Below are 15,148 nucleotides of genomic sequence, written 5' to 3' on the forward strand. Positions count from 1 at the left end.
ATATAAACCTGGGAAGACCAACAGCAGTTAGCGTAACACCTTCCCTCATCTTGCATATCTATTCGACTAGATTACACCTCATTTTTTGCAGTCAGCAGAGAGAACAGATTCCCACGTGTAAGACAACAAAAATCACTTTGCAATAGAATGAACTGAAAGTTTTTTTGAAATAATACAGATGTATTGGGTTTTATTTCCCAGTCACCTAAATGCCCTATTATTGAGGCTACACTTCATCCGACAACAGCAACATACACAGAGAACAATAAAATGTTATTGGTCATGGAACAGGGAAGTTTCAACTGAAAGTCCACCCAACTGGATCATATAGTTAATTATCTTCCAGGAAAAACTACCAGATACTAAATTTTGCTGCTAGAGAACTGTTCACTCATTTTAATTCCAGATATGTGTTTGGGAGGGGGGATTGGTGGGCTTTCTCTGTTTGCTTGGTTTGGGGTTTTGCCACTATGTCATCATGTGTGTCACCCCCCCATCCCCACTGCGAGGTGAACAGGCTCAGTTCAGAACTCTTGTAAGACAAAATAAAAACCAAAACCACACATAGCCTCCAGTCCCAAGATATCCGCCGAACAAGAACTAGCATATGAGTTGTATGTCCTTAAGAGGCATTCAATTACTGCCCTTAAGTATCAGGGTATTACACTTTTTATTTATGCAAGCAAGACACAGTATTAGAATTGCATAGGCAGCTATGAGAAACCTGCATGTGAATGCTGACCTGAAATTCAGTGGTGAATTTAATTCTTGTCTTTTCATTAGGGCTTTCAATTTCCCAGTTCATTTTGTTCTTTTCTCAATTTCAGAGAGTGCTCAACTATTTTCACTTATGGAGCCCCTAAACTTTGAGCACTCAAGGAAGCTTCTGATTTCAACTCAAGTTGACAGAACAAAATTGGACTGATTAAAAGGAAGACACCAAAAAAAACCCAAACCCCCAAGGGTAGTTTCATGAATAAGTTGTTGAACAGGAATGCAAGTTAAAGTCATTACCTCTCCTTTTGGTGCTCTGGTGTTTTATCCTAACTAAAAACTCACCCCTGTTGGAGAATACCCATTGTTCCCCCCAGTGTCATGGCCTTAGTTAAGAAAAGCATATAGGGTAATTAAGCCAGTTCCCTAAAGACTCATAATGAATCAGTTTTTGTCCTGTAGTCAATCCAGAGCTAACTCACAGAACATAGCAATGTATTGTTCAGTTGGGATATTTGATAGCATGCAATGTACTGTAACTGCTGCAACAGCTGCAAACTTCAAGGTAAATATTTGATTCTTCGATAGACCAGACTGTTAAAGGTAGGTTGAAGAAAGTTAACTTTCTTTGTGATTTTCAGTCTCATTTCAGGATTTACCTTAACAGAGAAGTACGTTTTTCCAAGAATACAACCTGTTTCTATTTTAAATTTACACATGAATATTAAGTTACGTTCCCAACTTTAAGCCACAGTAAGTTATGTTTATTCATTGCAATGAAGTGTCACAGAACACTAAGTGTTACTAGCAGCAATCCTTTAGAGAGAGGGTAACCCCTGTATTTTCAGTTCTTCCAGACAAATGTTGAACAATCACAAAGTTATACATAGAAAAAGAGCAAAACATTCTGGAAGAATCAAAAGCTCCCATTCGATTCAGGTATGTTCAGAAACAGCAGATGTTTTTTTCTTCTACTCGGTGGCTTTTTGTAGCCCTAGCATTACCCGAGAGTTCCCTATAAATCTCAAGAGATTCTAGCAGAGACAGGACAGTCCCATGTGCACTTCTAGGGCCCCCAGCATAGTACTACTGCAGCATAGCCCTGAGGAAAGCTAGATGTTACTTCATCTGTATAACTCTTTTATTTCCTTTTAAATGGAATAAGAAAAAAACCCACCCTTTCCCCTGTCCCTTTCCCAACAGCAAGACAATTTGTGCTACTAAAGGACTGCTGGTAAAAGACATTGACTATATTTTTACAAGAAGCAATCACAAGGAGTGGTGGCCCTTTACTCATCTCTTTCCTCTTTTTTTTAATAATATGATTCAGTAACAAAGGCGTTCAGTCTTTTTTCACCCAAGGCAAGTTAGCAATTCCTCTTTCAAGGCTTCTGTTCAGGCAGCATCAAAAATAACAGTGAATGTACACCATCGTGTTGGGGAAAAATATTTAAAACAAGAAAAAAAGAGATGGAATGAGTCCAAGCAACACCTATCATTTTTATTGTGCACACAAGGAAGGAAGGGTGTGGGACATGTCACAATCTTAGAAGAACCACAGCTTCATACAGTATCTTTCTTTAACACAGCTGTTAGAAAACCAGAACGTGTAGTATTTAATGTCATCATCAAAATCACTAGAAATTCATAGCTGGTAATTTGTGACTTTGTTTCCCAATGGTGCTTTTCTTGGAGAAATACAGAATAGTGGCTCAGCATACTTCATAATGTCTTCACTTGTGTTACTCTTCACAGAAAACTACTCATAGCTCTCATGTTAAAACTGGTAACTCTGTAGTGATTCATAATTTCACCTATGACTCCCAAAGAATTCTCTCCATAAAATACGTAAGCATTCATGAAATCTGCAACCCCTGAAAAGCTCACATCCATGAGCATATGTGTGCTTAGCTTTAAGTTTAAAAAAAAATAAAAATTTCATAGTATTTTGGTTTTAATAATCCCTTAAAAAAAAATAATCCTGCTTTAGCTCCAAAGGCATAACTTCATGTTCAATATTCCCGTAAGTACTACAGTACCACAAAAAAGTGATCTGTAAACTCAAGGAATAAACGTCTCTTATTTTAACTGCATCAATTTCAAACAGCATTTGAGCAAAGTGAAGTAGACAAAGGGCTGAAGCAGTTACTTTATTCCAGCTAGGAAGTGTCAGGAAGCTATACAAATACGTGCAAGCTAACCCCAAAGCATTCGACCGATAAAATAACTTTGGCAGGTGCTCCCATCTCATCAAGTTCCTGATACGAGGTTTCATAACAAACTGTAACAAGATACAAGTATGGAATTAAAAGTTGCAGTAAATCCATTCTCCTAAGGTTTTCTTTTGTTAGTTTGTTGTTTTTCTTTTCTCCCCACAAGTAGCCCAAAATCAAGTCAGTTCTTAAACTATTGTACTGAAAAGCTGATCCAAAAAGAAACACGATCCTACACTCTTTACTGCTTCTTTATTAGAGAACCTGTTAAATAATACCAGATTCTCGTAACTAAATTCAGGCTTAAAGGTGATATTTAGATTGTAAAAGTAATATAGGCTTTTTAGTGTACTGTTATTACTAGCTGTAACGAAATGTACAGGCAATTCCACCTCCAACTTTAGAGAAAAGGGAGACCATAACACTACACAGTGAGAAAAAGTATATTTAAAGTTATGCTTTAGGAAAGCACTATTTCTGACAAGAGATGCTTGGGTTGTTTGTTTGTTGTTTTTTTTTGAAATATCATTCATGGATAGTAAAGATACAGAGTGCATAAGAACAGAGATTCTAGTCTCAACACCTAATCAACAGGCAACCTAGGTACAGTTCTGAACAACTGTCCTCTCTCTACCTACATCATGCAGTTGGCTAGTCCTTCACTTCCAATACAAAACTGCCATAAAGTGTTGACAAGTTGCGTATCACTGGCCTTCATTTGACACTGTATTATTGGAATAACTGAAGTCAAACTCAAAAGTACTCAGACTTCTGCACTGCACTTTAACAACATTATTCATTAGCTGCTGCATGAATATACAGGATAAATCACAGAATCACAAAATTACTAAGGTTGGAAGGGACATGTAAAGATCATCTTGTCCAACTGCCCTCAGCAGGGAAATACGCCAAGAACAACTGTATACCACAAAGACAAACAGGTCATTTGAAAAAAGGTACCTAAAGTCTACATTTTCTGACAAGTACAGGGTTTTTTTTGTGCAACAGTTCTCAGATGTGTTGTCTGTGCATGCATTACCTTGGATAAGCTTGAATAAGGTTTTTCATTGCTGTGGTGGTTTTTAGGTATAGTGTTTAACATATCTGGCTCGTGAACGTAATCTTAATCCTGCCCGGTGGTCTGTATTACAGATCACTGTGGATCTTATCACCACATAAACTAATTCCTTCCTATATCCTTTAGAACAAAAGAAATCCAGTTCAGAAAGAATACACATTAAGAATTCCAGTCACCATACCAGTAGCTGTTTACCCTCAGAATATACATGTGCAGTATACTCTACATAATCACTGATCCAAACCTTATACTAACACAAAAGACTATTCTAAGAACAGAACATCTGCTAGAAATGTAATGAAAAACAGCTCCTCGTGCCAACTGCTTAGATTTATTAAGTCAAGCACTGATACCACAGAGGGCCTTCCTGAACATGCCCCAGTGCTTTGGAGAAGTTACAGCTGAATGTACTTCACTTTCAAATCCTCCAGATGAGGAAAAATGAATGAAGGAAACCAGGTGCAAAGACTGAGAGATATTTAGCTGGGGAGGGTCACTGACATCTGTCTTTCATACAAGTACTGCGATAATGCAGACAACACACTGAATCTTTTCTTCACAACTCTTCCCTCATGAACAGGAATTAACAGAAGAGCAAGGACAGAAATCTCCAGTATAGTTATTTGCACTCTGAAGAAAGGAAGTTAAAAAACCGACTGTAAAGTAGATTAAATATCTATCTCCTCTAATTTAAGATCAGTTTCTTTTAATAGAATACAAAAGAAGTACAGTTTTCCTCTAATGCATGCAGGCAAGATACTGTTGTTGCTAAAGCAGTTTGATGAAGTGGTTCTGGCTGATTTCCTATCTGCTTGCCTTAGACCTAGTTAAGTTTCCTTCACATTAGCTTTATTCAAATGCTTTCATAACTCATGAACCAGAATACATGCACTTGTCAACTGAAATACAAAGTAGAAGCATACCAGGAAAAAAAAAAACAAGCCAAAAAATTTAGGTTTGACCCAACTAGTTTTAATCTACTAGTGGGACTACAGACACGGTAAACACAATGTAATTACTTCCCTTTATGTAACACAACAGTATCCATAATGATTGAAGACTCTAGGTAGGGTTTGGGTTGGGTTTTTTTGTGGGTTTTGTTGTAGCTTCTCTATCCCCTCCTTTTTCTACACACAGCAATAACCAAACTCGTTCTCTATTATGTGGGCAGAATAATGTTGGCATGTACATCTTTATGCTGAAAGCAACATTTTGCTTACACTATCGATCCTTCAGCGCTCCCACTGAAGACTGTGTCCAGTAACCTGAGCTCCAGATTTAGTGCCTTTTACTTTTTATGAGCTTCCAACACATCAGTCTCCAGCTTGAAACTCTCCACTAGTAAATTACATAATGCATTTTTTTAAAGAGCAAATAATTTTTCCACCTTCATTATTCAAAGTGCTTAAATTTGACTATTTGTCAATTATTTAGTTTTTGTTAGTTATGATCAACCAAGAACTAGCAGAGAAAGCTAAACCTTATGCAACACTTAAAAAAAAGCCAAAACAAAAAAAATTTACTTACTAAATATTAATAGAGGACAAAAAATCCACAAGGCATCGGCATGCTTCAAATAGCCACATGCTTATAGTATGTTTCAATCATTCCAAGCTATAAAACCTCATATGCTTCTCACAGCTGAAGCTTCTGAACATCTGTCAGGCAGTTTCCAACATTTGGTTTTTTCTTCCCCCCCTTTATGTTTAATGAACACTATGGAGTTTCACAAGCTCAACAGGTCCAACTGTCAAGCATCCTCAGAACAGGAAGGCTGGCTGATTTTATCCATCAGATGTCACTAATGGAAAGAAACAGCAGAAGCCTTACATAGCTTTAAAAAACAACCCCCCACTGATTTTATGGCATCACATCTATTTTATCTGTAAACTCTAAGAGAGCAGAAGTCTTTTATTCTATTTGGATAGTACTTTGTGGAAAAAAAATGCACCGACATGACAAGAAAAATGTTACATCATTCACTTGCCTCTTTGAAACAAGAAAATTTCCCTTCCTCACTGAGCTTAAAAGCATCTGTTAGACAATGTCAACAAATTCAAATACAGCAGCAAGCCCTTCATCTACCATACATGTGACTATTGTCTTTCAGCTGCCATTATAACAACCAGCTAAGGAAGTCAGAGTAAAATTGTGGATGAGAACTTCCTGTTCCCTTATAAATAAAAGCACTGCAATTAATCGTTTGCACAGCAGAAAATACGGCATCAGGACATTTAGTTTACTATCTAGTTTGTGAATCTAAAGCAAGTTTCATCTAATAACCTTGTTTCAATATGCTGAAGTTCACATAAAATCGCCAGAAAGAAGTGATTTATGGTACTGATAGCCTTCAGCAACAAATAACAAAAAAAAAATCAAGGTTAAAAATATAATAAGTAAAAGGTAATACATGGGTATATTGTATGCATACACAGAACAATGTCAACCTAATAAAGGATATACTGAAACCAAAATCCTTATTTACTTCAAAAGGGAATTTATTGTGGAGAAACAAAGTAATGGTCTCTATTACAATAAGCAACCAGTTCAAGTGCACAGAAGCAGGACAAAAACCAGCATCTCACTTGAGCACAACCCCCTTCCAATACAGTATGAAGCAAGTCTATTTCGACGTTTTATATTGATAATTGAAAAACTTGCTGAAAAGGTAAAGATACCAAAGACTCAATGCAATGATTACAGGGCACATGTGAGGAAAAAGGGATTAAATAGAACAAGATCAACAAGAACTTGTTCAGCAAATCATTTGTCTTTAAGGTTCCAGAACTATCTAAAAGGTACTGACACAGATCAAGTCATAGCCATATTTAGCAACAGGCATATTTAAATTGATTTTATTAAAATTCAGAATAGTACTAAACCTTTTAGCTGAATTCTCTTTAGAGTTAGAAAACTAAGGTTTTATCAGGCTCATCTTGTAGACTAACATGAAAACGTATTAGTCCCAGCCCTAAGAGCTGACAACATGACAAACAGCATAAGGGATAGCAAAAGCAAGCTAATGACACTCCAGTATTATGACATGTATGTAATACTGTCTGATCTTTCAAATGGCCAACACTAATTTTTGCTGACCCCTAATCTCTAGAAACCATAGAAGTCAGGATGTCCAGTGAAAGGAAACAAAGTACTTCATCGCACTAAGGAGAAAGTTTCCTAGGATGTATTCATAAACTGGTCACTGAAACACTTCTGTGCAAAGTCAGAACGTGTAACTTATTTTCTTAAATAAACAACAAACCAAACCTGTAGGCATTAGATTTCACTGAAAAACAAACACACACCTTGGTTCTCAGTCTTACCTCAGCCCATTTAAGAATACAAGCCATGCAGAAGGTATGACTGCAGGTTTCAGGAAAACCAACCTCTTGCTCTTGAAGGCAGTTCAGACAGATGGGGCATGTGTCACCATCATATAATAAAGTAGAACAGGAATAGCTTTCTTCATTTTCTTCACCTGGTATTATTAACATTGACACTTAGAATTTTTGACAGTTTTTGAAACAAAGTCCTTCTAGACTTTAATCATAAGGCAATAAGATAGACTTTTCTGTATTTAAAAGCAAGTTAATCAAGTTTTCACGTCTAATGCAGTCAAGACACTGCCCAGATGTAATTAAAGGAATGTGTTTCAGGTGAAAACCACTATGCACCATTTTTCATAGACTACTGTACCAATATTTGCCATAAAACAAAGGAAAGTTAGCTCTAGTGCTATTTAAACAAAGAAAGCATCACAGTGTTTCCTATTGGTCACATTGTCATTTAAACACTGTTCTCCCGCGTTCTTCCCCCTCAGACATTTGCACTCTCTCCATGAAATAAATTAGACCAGCTTATTCTATATTCATTATCTTATATACACATGGTGTACTTTTATTTCAGTTTACCAGTCTTTGAATTATTTTAATCTGAACATCTTCAAATATTTACCTAATCATGTAAATTAAATAAGAAGTGCTCCCAATTCTGTTAAAGTTAGAAACTGTTTTCAGGATATAAAAATGCAAGAACATTTCTTCAAGGAATTTTACTCTAAATTAATTATTTTTTCTGAATAACAATTGCTATCTCCATTTTTGCTCTGCTACTAGACATCAACATTTTAAAAATAGAAAAGACAAGAAAGGATTTGGGGACCCCACAGGTCAAAGAAAAATATTATGCTAAGATAGTGGTTATGCTTACATAATTTCCTTCAAAACAAGCAACATACTAATTGAGAGCAAATGTACAATCTGACCTTCACAGCTTGAACCTGAATAATGTACTTGAGTATTTTCACACACACAGATCTTACCTTCCATGCCTTCATGCTTCTGACCCTCAGTATCTTGAATACATTGCTTTCTGTTCTTCATCTTCTTTCAAAATGTAGTCTGGGAAATACAGAAATAGTTTACACAGTTATTTAGATCGCAACTTGAAATTAAAAATGACTGCTATGGATTTAAAGAGTGCTCTCCCCATTTCATCACACCTTTGTACAGTAGAGACACATGATGGAGAGTTAGTTATAGATCATTTGCAACCGGTTTACAATTTATGAGCATCATTAGTGCTGTCTAGCAACTGGTACTTCCAACTTGGAAATTGTTTTTGTTCAACAAAGACCAGCAACAGTGCTTTTATTTTTAAAGGTTAAATGCATTGCTAAGTTTCTATGCAAACCACCCCACCTAACAGCACAGTAACTAACATCTGCAAATTGCCCTTCACAAATGGTGGAAGCAACAAAATTAAACACATGAGTACCAGAAGAGTTAGCTGCTTGCACAACAAGCATCACCATAGTAGTGACAAGTGGGAAAAATGAAAGCAGCTTACACTGGCTTGCTTCTTATTTGTGTCACACAATTAGAACTATCTGCACTCAAAAAAATGCAGGGAAAGTTGTATCACTGAACAAGGGACAGGTCACAGCTGCAAGTGCACTGGGGTATCATGAATGGGGAGGATTTACCTTTTAACTGTTCTGCAAAGGAGCAGTGTGAAATAACATGGATATAGAATATCTCAGGGATCCACATCATAGAGGTTGAAAGAATTCAATCTCACCAAGAAACAGCAAGGGTATGTTCTTTGCAGGCTCACGCAGAAATAAATGCGCTTGAAAACAATGTTATCTACACTGAGGACTGAATCTGTTGCATTTCAAACTCCTGTAGTCACAGCAGAGATGGTATACAGGCACCTAAAGCTCCAATCCAACAGCCACAGAAGGACCAGCAGTTTTCTTTGGAATTATATAAAGCTTTAGAAATTATTATTTAAAAGGACAACTCAAAACTTCACAAGAGACTGAAGAAGTCATAAATTAGCAAGATCTGCTATATTAGCACTCAAACCTGAAGCAAACCAACTGAGATTTCAAACCCCTTACTCTTTAATGCCTTCACTAGTCAAAGCAGCAGGATAGAGCTGAGAACACCACAATCACACTCAACTAAACTTCCTCCTATTTCACTTACAAAATACACTAGTTTAGCACCTGGATACGCAGGAGGGGGAAGAGACGGAATCTGCATCCCAAAACTCTTCTTCTGATCAAGTCTTTATTGCTTGATCTTGGCAGCAGGAAGTGTTCTAATGATCATTTCTTCTTACTGATGAAAGAAATGCTGCTGCACATGCTCATCACATAACATGGTTCTCACTTTCCTAGGCAATTCAGGGAAGCAGGACTCTGATCTGAGTCTTGAACAGACAGTTCATTAAAGAAATGGTCAAAACTGTGAAACTAATCAGAAATCTGTAGTTAGAATTCTAACTGGCTTCAATGTTCCCATTAGAACTACTTTTTAATCCCCCCACAAGGAATGTGGGAACCAAGTTAACCAAGGAGCGGGAGAAGAGAAGGGAGAAGGAAACAAAAAGCCAGCTGTAAAGCAATTTTCCCACTACACTGCTATCCTATTTTGATAGAAAATATGACTTTAAAAAAAATATCATTAGGATAAATGCCATCAACTGTAGAGCAGTTATCAGCACTAGTATTAATGCAAACTACAATGTAGTGAATGCCATAAGTTATATGCAAGTTCTGTTAGAAGAACCACCACCAGCTATTACCCTTTGAAGGCAAGATGAAACCCAGCAAAGCCAAACGACTACTTTAAATTTTAATGCCTTAAACAAGCAAAATCGGCATCAAATTAGGACCGGTAAGACCACCCAAACCACAACTGAACTTAAAATATGACACCAAGGCCTGTTGCTTTCACTCCGATTTGCAAGAGGACTTAAGTGGCAATGGTCCCCGAAAGCTTAAATCATGCAGTGCTGTGTGGCATACATGCCTTTCTATATAAAACATAAGAATATACCTTGTGCTCCACATTCCGACAAAACCTCAGCAATGCCCTATAGAAGCAGAAAAATACAGAAGCCATGATCAAACTTCTCTGTACCCTACAACTCCCAGGACTCCTCACAGCTGAGACAGTTTAAGAACAAGGATTCTGCACTCTGCATCCATCCACAGTAAAGTTTACACAGACATAATCTAGATACCAAATTGTAACTTAAGCAGTAGCTGTAGAGTTCATACTTATTAGAACAGAGGTGTTGAGTTCGCTAAGGTAGATTACAGAAACAGAACCCATAGAATCTCTTCAGATTTTTCTCCAGAAAAAAGTAACCTTTTCTCCATTCTACTCCTTCTAGACAAAGACATCCCAGAAATTCTTGCAGTTATAGTAACTAGAAAAACAGATCTTAAAATTTTGACAGAGTATCAGTAAACCCAAGTTGTGCAGCAACTGAGAACGTTTATGTGGCGTTACATCACTCTTCTCACAAACTCAGTATTTAAACAGATACCGAGTGCTGCTAATGCATTTCACAGATCACTTTGCACAGCACAACTTTTCTGTTTGACACTGCATTTTGCACAACACAGCACAGAAATATAAATATTTATAAATAAAGTAAAAGACATCATCAAAATTTACATTCTGTTTAACACATTAACTTTGGAAAGACTATTTTTGCCCCTGCTTTACAAGGGGCATCACAGGCCTTGGAATACTGGAAGAGTTAACACTAAAGACTAATATTAAATTTATAAAATTAAAACCAGTTAGGAAAGGAGAACACATTGGTTTAGGAGGAGTAGAAAGCACAAACCCCAGAACTTTTATTTGTCCCAAAACGTGACATAATGTTCTAGATTCTTTTGAACTTTGAGAACACTTGGAAGTATTTCTCAGACTTCATCATTCTAGCTGCATGCCACACAACGAATCTGTAGTCTTGGTTGGAGGGTGGGAAGACAGTGAAAGAAGCAAGATAATTTTTTTTGCCATTTTTCCAGTTACCAAATTGTATGCACTCACATGAAGATCACATTATGTCCATACCCACAGCTGTGTCCAATCAGGTTAATACATATTTGAAGACTGCTAATATCCAGAGTACTACTACCACATTCTACTGACTTGTGACCAAGACGTTTTAGTTATGACCATTTGTTGATGTGAAATACTAGAAAGTACGCAAGACCCATGCATGCAAGACGCTTGACAAGACAGCAATAAGCAGCACTATATTATGTTACTGGTGACAAAAATCAAAATCAACACCCCCCCCCCCCCCCCCCAACTCCATAGATAAAATACTTTCTAAGAACGCCTGAAGACAGCATAGCGTTTTGGCTGTAACGCTACTTTTCTGTGCTTGTAACTTCCTTTGTAAGAGAAATGCCTTATTTAATTTCATATTTAAGATAAACATAAGAATATTTTAGCACATTGAACTGAAAACAGTGAACAAGGACATTACCATAAGTACACACCACTGCCTTATCCCCTTGTTATTTCAAAGTAATTAAACATTTAAGTTTCTAGGTTATTCTTCACAGGAAATTCCTGTTCTTGTCTTCATGCGAGGCAGATGCCAAACACATCCACCACCAAAAATTCTTAAAAAGTTAACTGTAGGATGCGGTAATACATTCACCATTGTCCATCTGAAGAACGTGGCTTCCTAATGTACTTAGGCAACTCCATAAAGCAGACTGATAAGTGCTTTTTACACACTTGATCTTCTGTATCACAAAAATGTGTGGTTTTACACACTTAATTTTTTGTATCACAAAAATATATGTGGTTTACCTACTCTATTAACACGTACTACTTCATGCAATTCATAACCTAAAAATACAGATGTATTTCAACACTAATTCACTGTGCACGCAGAAAGAAAAGACTTTCTCTGTTCAAAGTCATGTAAATGAATTTCTTACTAGACTAAAATTTATTACAGTAAAATCTTAAATTGGAATAGAAAAATCACTGGATGAAAATCTAGAGTAACCTAATTGTGAGTAACACAGAAAGTTAGTATGTGATTCCTTTTTGACTAACTCTAAAGACAAAGTCTTTATGCCCTGTAAATAAACTGCAAAAGCTAAAAGTACACGCTGCCTCTAATACAGAGGCTATCTAGGGACCCATCTACACAGAAGTACAGTTGCTCAGTCTGAAAGGGGAATGGAAATCAAGAACACATGCAGCAAGATCTCCAAAAAGCAAGTGCAAAATGATTTCCAAGACTAGTACAGACTGACCTTAGGAAACATTTGTAATTAACCTTTCAATTTTTTAGATACATTTTACATCAATACTCATAATAGTGACTTACTTGTACTGTTCAATTAAAAAGATTTTGTTTTAAAAAGGATTTGTGGCACTTAGTTGTGCTCTGATTTCTTTAATAATTCAAGAAACAAACAGTTTCAAATATGAAACAAGTCAGACATACAGTTTATTCGCTTAAGAAAACAACAATTTAACACCCTTTACTCCCATCAAAATGAAATATTCAGTTCTTTTGATCTGGAAAAACTTTTAATTTGTCCAAAGAGACTGAAAACTTGACTTGTTTCAAGTAACAATTCAGCGATGTTGTTTACCCTCCAATAAATAAAGGCTAAACTGAGGATCTCAAAGCCCTTATCCTGGATTTGCTCCTTTGTGTAGTAAAATCTCATGGCCCAGAACATTAGTGAGAATAGAACCAACAGGCACACTCAAAAGAGGGCTTTTAAAGAGGATCTCTACTCTCTGTATGCTCAAATTGCACCTTGCCCGCATTCCCAAATGGAATGCCACAGAACCAACAAAGGTGAAGACAAAGAAAAGAGACCAGCACCATACTTCGGGGAATAGAAAGAAAAACCTTCTTCTATAGGTGGTTTAAGCCTATTCATGTTGATCCAGTGTCTTTGAAAGAATCAGTGCTATTCAAGCAAGGAGACAACTGCTGATGTAGACGCCTTCCAGACCCTTTAAGGATGCAATTACCCAAGAAAGCTAATCTAATCTAACAGTTTGCTGCCACCAAAAGAAGCAGCTCTGTTTCTCACCACCAGTGATGGTGAGCAGACTCAGCTAAGAGCCACATGTCTGCCAAAGACATTGCAAGTGACAGAACGGGAGAGGGGGAGGAAAGACATAAAACGGGATTGCCCCTTTTGGCAGTGACAAGGTGCTAGAATATCTAAGACTTGTCAAACTGCCCCCTTCAAGGACATGGCAGTACCTATATTACCTGCCAATCCATGAAAACAAGATAAAGTCACAGAAGAACTGTTAAAAGACAAATGGCTAGAACACAGCTAGAATTAGATCATTCTGGACAGTACACTGCCTTCTGCCAACCTTCTCCTTCCCTATGTAAAAATTAAAAAAACAAAGCACTGCAGTGGATATCCTGTTCAGGAATTCTTTTTCCACATTCTAGTACTTACATTGCAGATGCTGTGGCTACAGCTATACCTGTGCTAGATTCAATGCTTTCATTTCTGTGGCCACCTCAACAATAACAAACTGAATGCTCTGGATGCTCATGTCCAGACAGCACTCACAGAAGTATAGAGGACAACATCATAACTGCCTCTTAAGCAAGGAAGGCATGCACAACTCAATGGAAATGTGCAAATACAGCTTGAAAAACTGCTGCTGTGGCTCAGATGCAGTGATTATCATTCAGCAACCTGTCTGACCATCAAAGGAGACAGGAATTTCAAGGAGGAAATTAGAACCTTTCAGTGGCCACGCACACAAGGTAATCCCCTACCTGTATGAAGCTTATAATCATAAACTGGCTCAATATCTGCCACAGAGAACTTTTCACGGTTACTCAAGGGAGTAGGCAATGTTCCTCACTGAAGTTTAACAAAAGAGTAGCTACAAGACATAGGCAAAACATCAGGGCAGTAAGAAAGACGTCATTTTATAAGACCTCACATATTTGAGAATATTCTATAAACTGTGGGGGACATACCAAGTCTTTTACAGAATGTTACATGCTGAAGTGCTGCTACAGATCAGATTGGACTCTAGTCTAGCATTTAAAACACTTTCATTTACTGGTCACTATAAGAAGGTGGCCAAACAGTGTTTGCAGTGTCATTTCATGTATCCGTGCCGTGACAAGTCATGATGATCCACAAGTTTCTTTAGTATTCTACAATTACTAAAACTGACGAACACTTTATTCATCATAGGTTATTCAGATGTCTAAGGGTAAATGACCGTGTTCTAGCCCTACTTAGGAAAGTCCCTGTCCAAAAAGCTTCAGTACAACACAGAACTAAACAGACAGACTACCTACCTGGGGAAAAAAAAGGGCAATGTACTTATATCACAAAACTTGCACTTTGTTGTTAATACTTCTAACAACAGCATGGTGCTGATTTAATGCTCTTAAGAGTTATCATCAAACCCAAAAGAAATACAAAACATACCAGATTTACCCATACGAAAAACTGAAGATAGTAACAAAGTATCATCAACAGGTACCTACTAACGAACTTTCCATCTCTCTCTGTACTGGGAAACACACGCATGGCACAAGCACCTCAGAATCTCAGTCATGCAGCTGGCCCCCGATCTACCAGGCTTCACATTCCTCTCCTTCCTAAAGTAGCTGGGTTTTAGCTAGTAATAAAGAAAAATAAGGATGTAGATTACAGAAGAACCATTAGCACTGGGAAAACAAGCAGTAACAAAACAACAAACTCAAAAAACTTGTGGTAAAAGCCAACTGATAGTAAAGCTATCACAGTCTTCAGTGAAATTCCAAATCCCATCCCAAGAAACCATCCAAAACAGTGAGC

General features: G+C 37.2%; 1 protein-coding gene across 1 annotated transcript in view; it reads right to left on the reverse strand.

The window, feature by feature from the left end:
• Positions 1-15,148, reverse strand: part of SCAF11 (SR-related CTD associated factor 11) — a 47,978-nt gene that overhangs the window by 23,007 nt on the left and 9,823 nt on the right. The window contains exons 2-3 of the mRNA XM_061467801.1: positions 8,327-8,405; positions 7,329-7,483 (exon numbers count right to left, since the gene is read on the reverse strand). Of these exons, the coding sequence (XP_061323785.1) occupies positions 7,329-7,483; positions 8,327-8,387 (216 nt within the window). The 5' untranslated portion in view covers positions 8,388-8,405. The remainder of the gene's footprint in view (positions 1-7,328; positions 7,484-8,326; positions 8,406-15,148) is intronic.

The sequence above is a fragment of the Pezoporus flaviventris genome, unplaced genomic scaffold, assembly GCF_033815535.1.
Source record: "Pezoporus flaviventris isolate CSIRO_AGI_PZ_B2104156 unplaced genomic scaffold, CSIRO_AGI_Pfla_v1 ptg000045l, whole genome shotgun sequence".
Classification (NCBI taxonomy): Eukaryota; Metazoa; Chordata; class Aves; order Psittaciformes; family Psittacidae; genus Pezoporus; species Pezoporus flaviventris.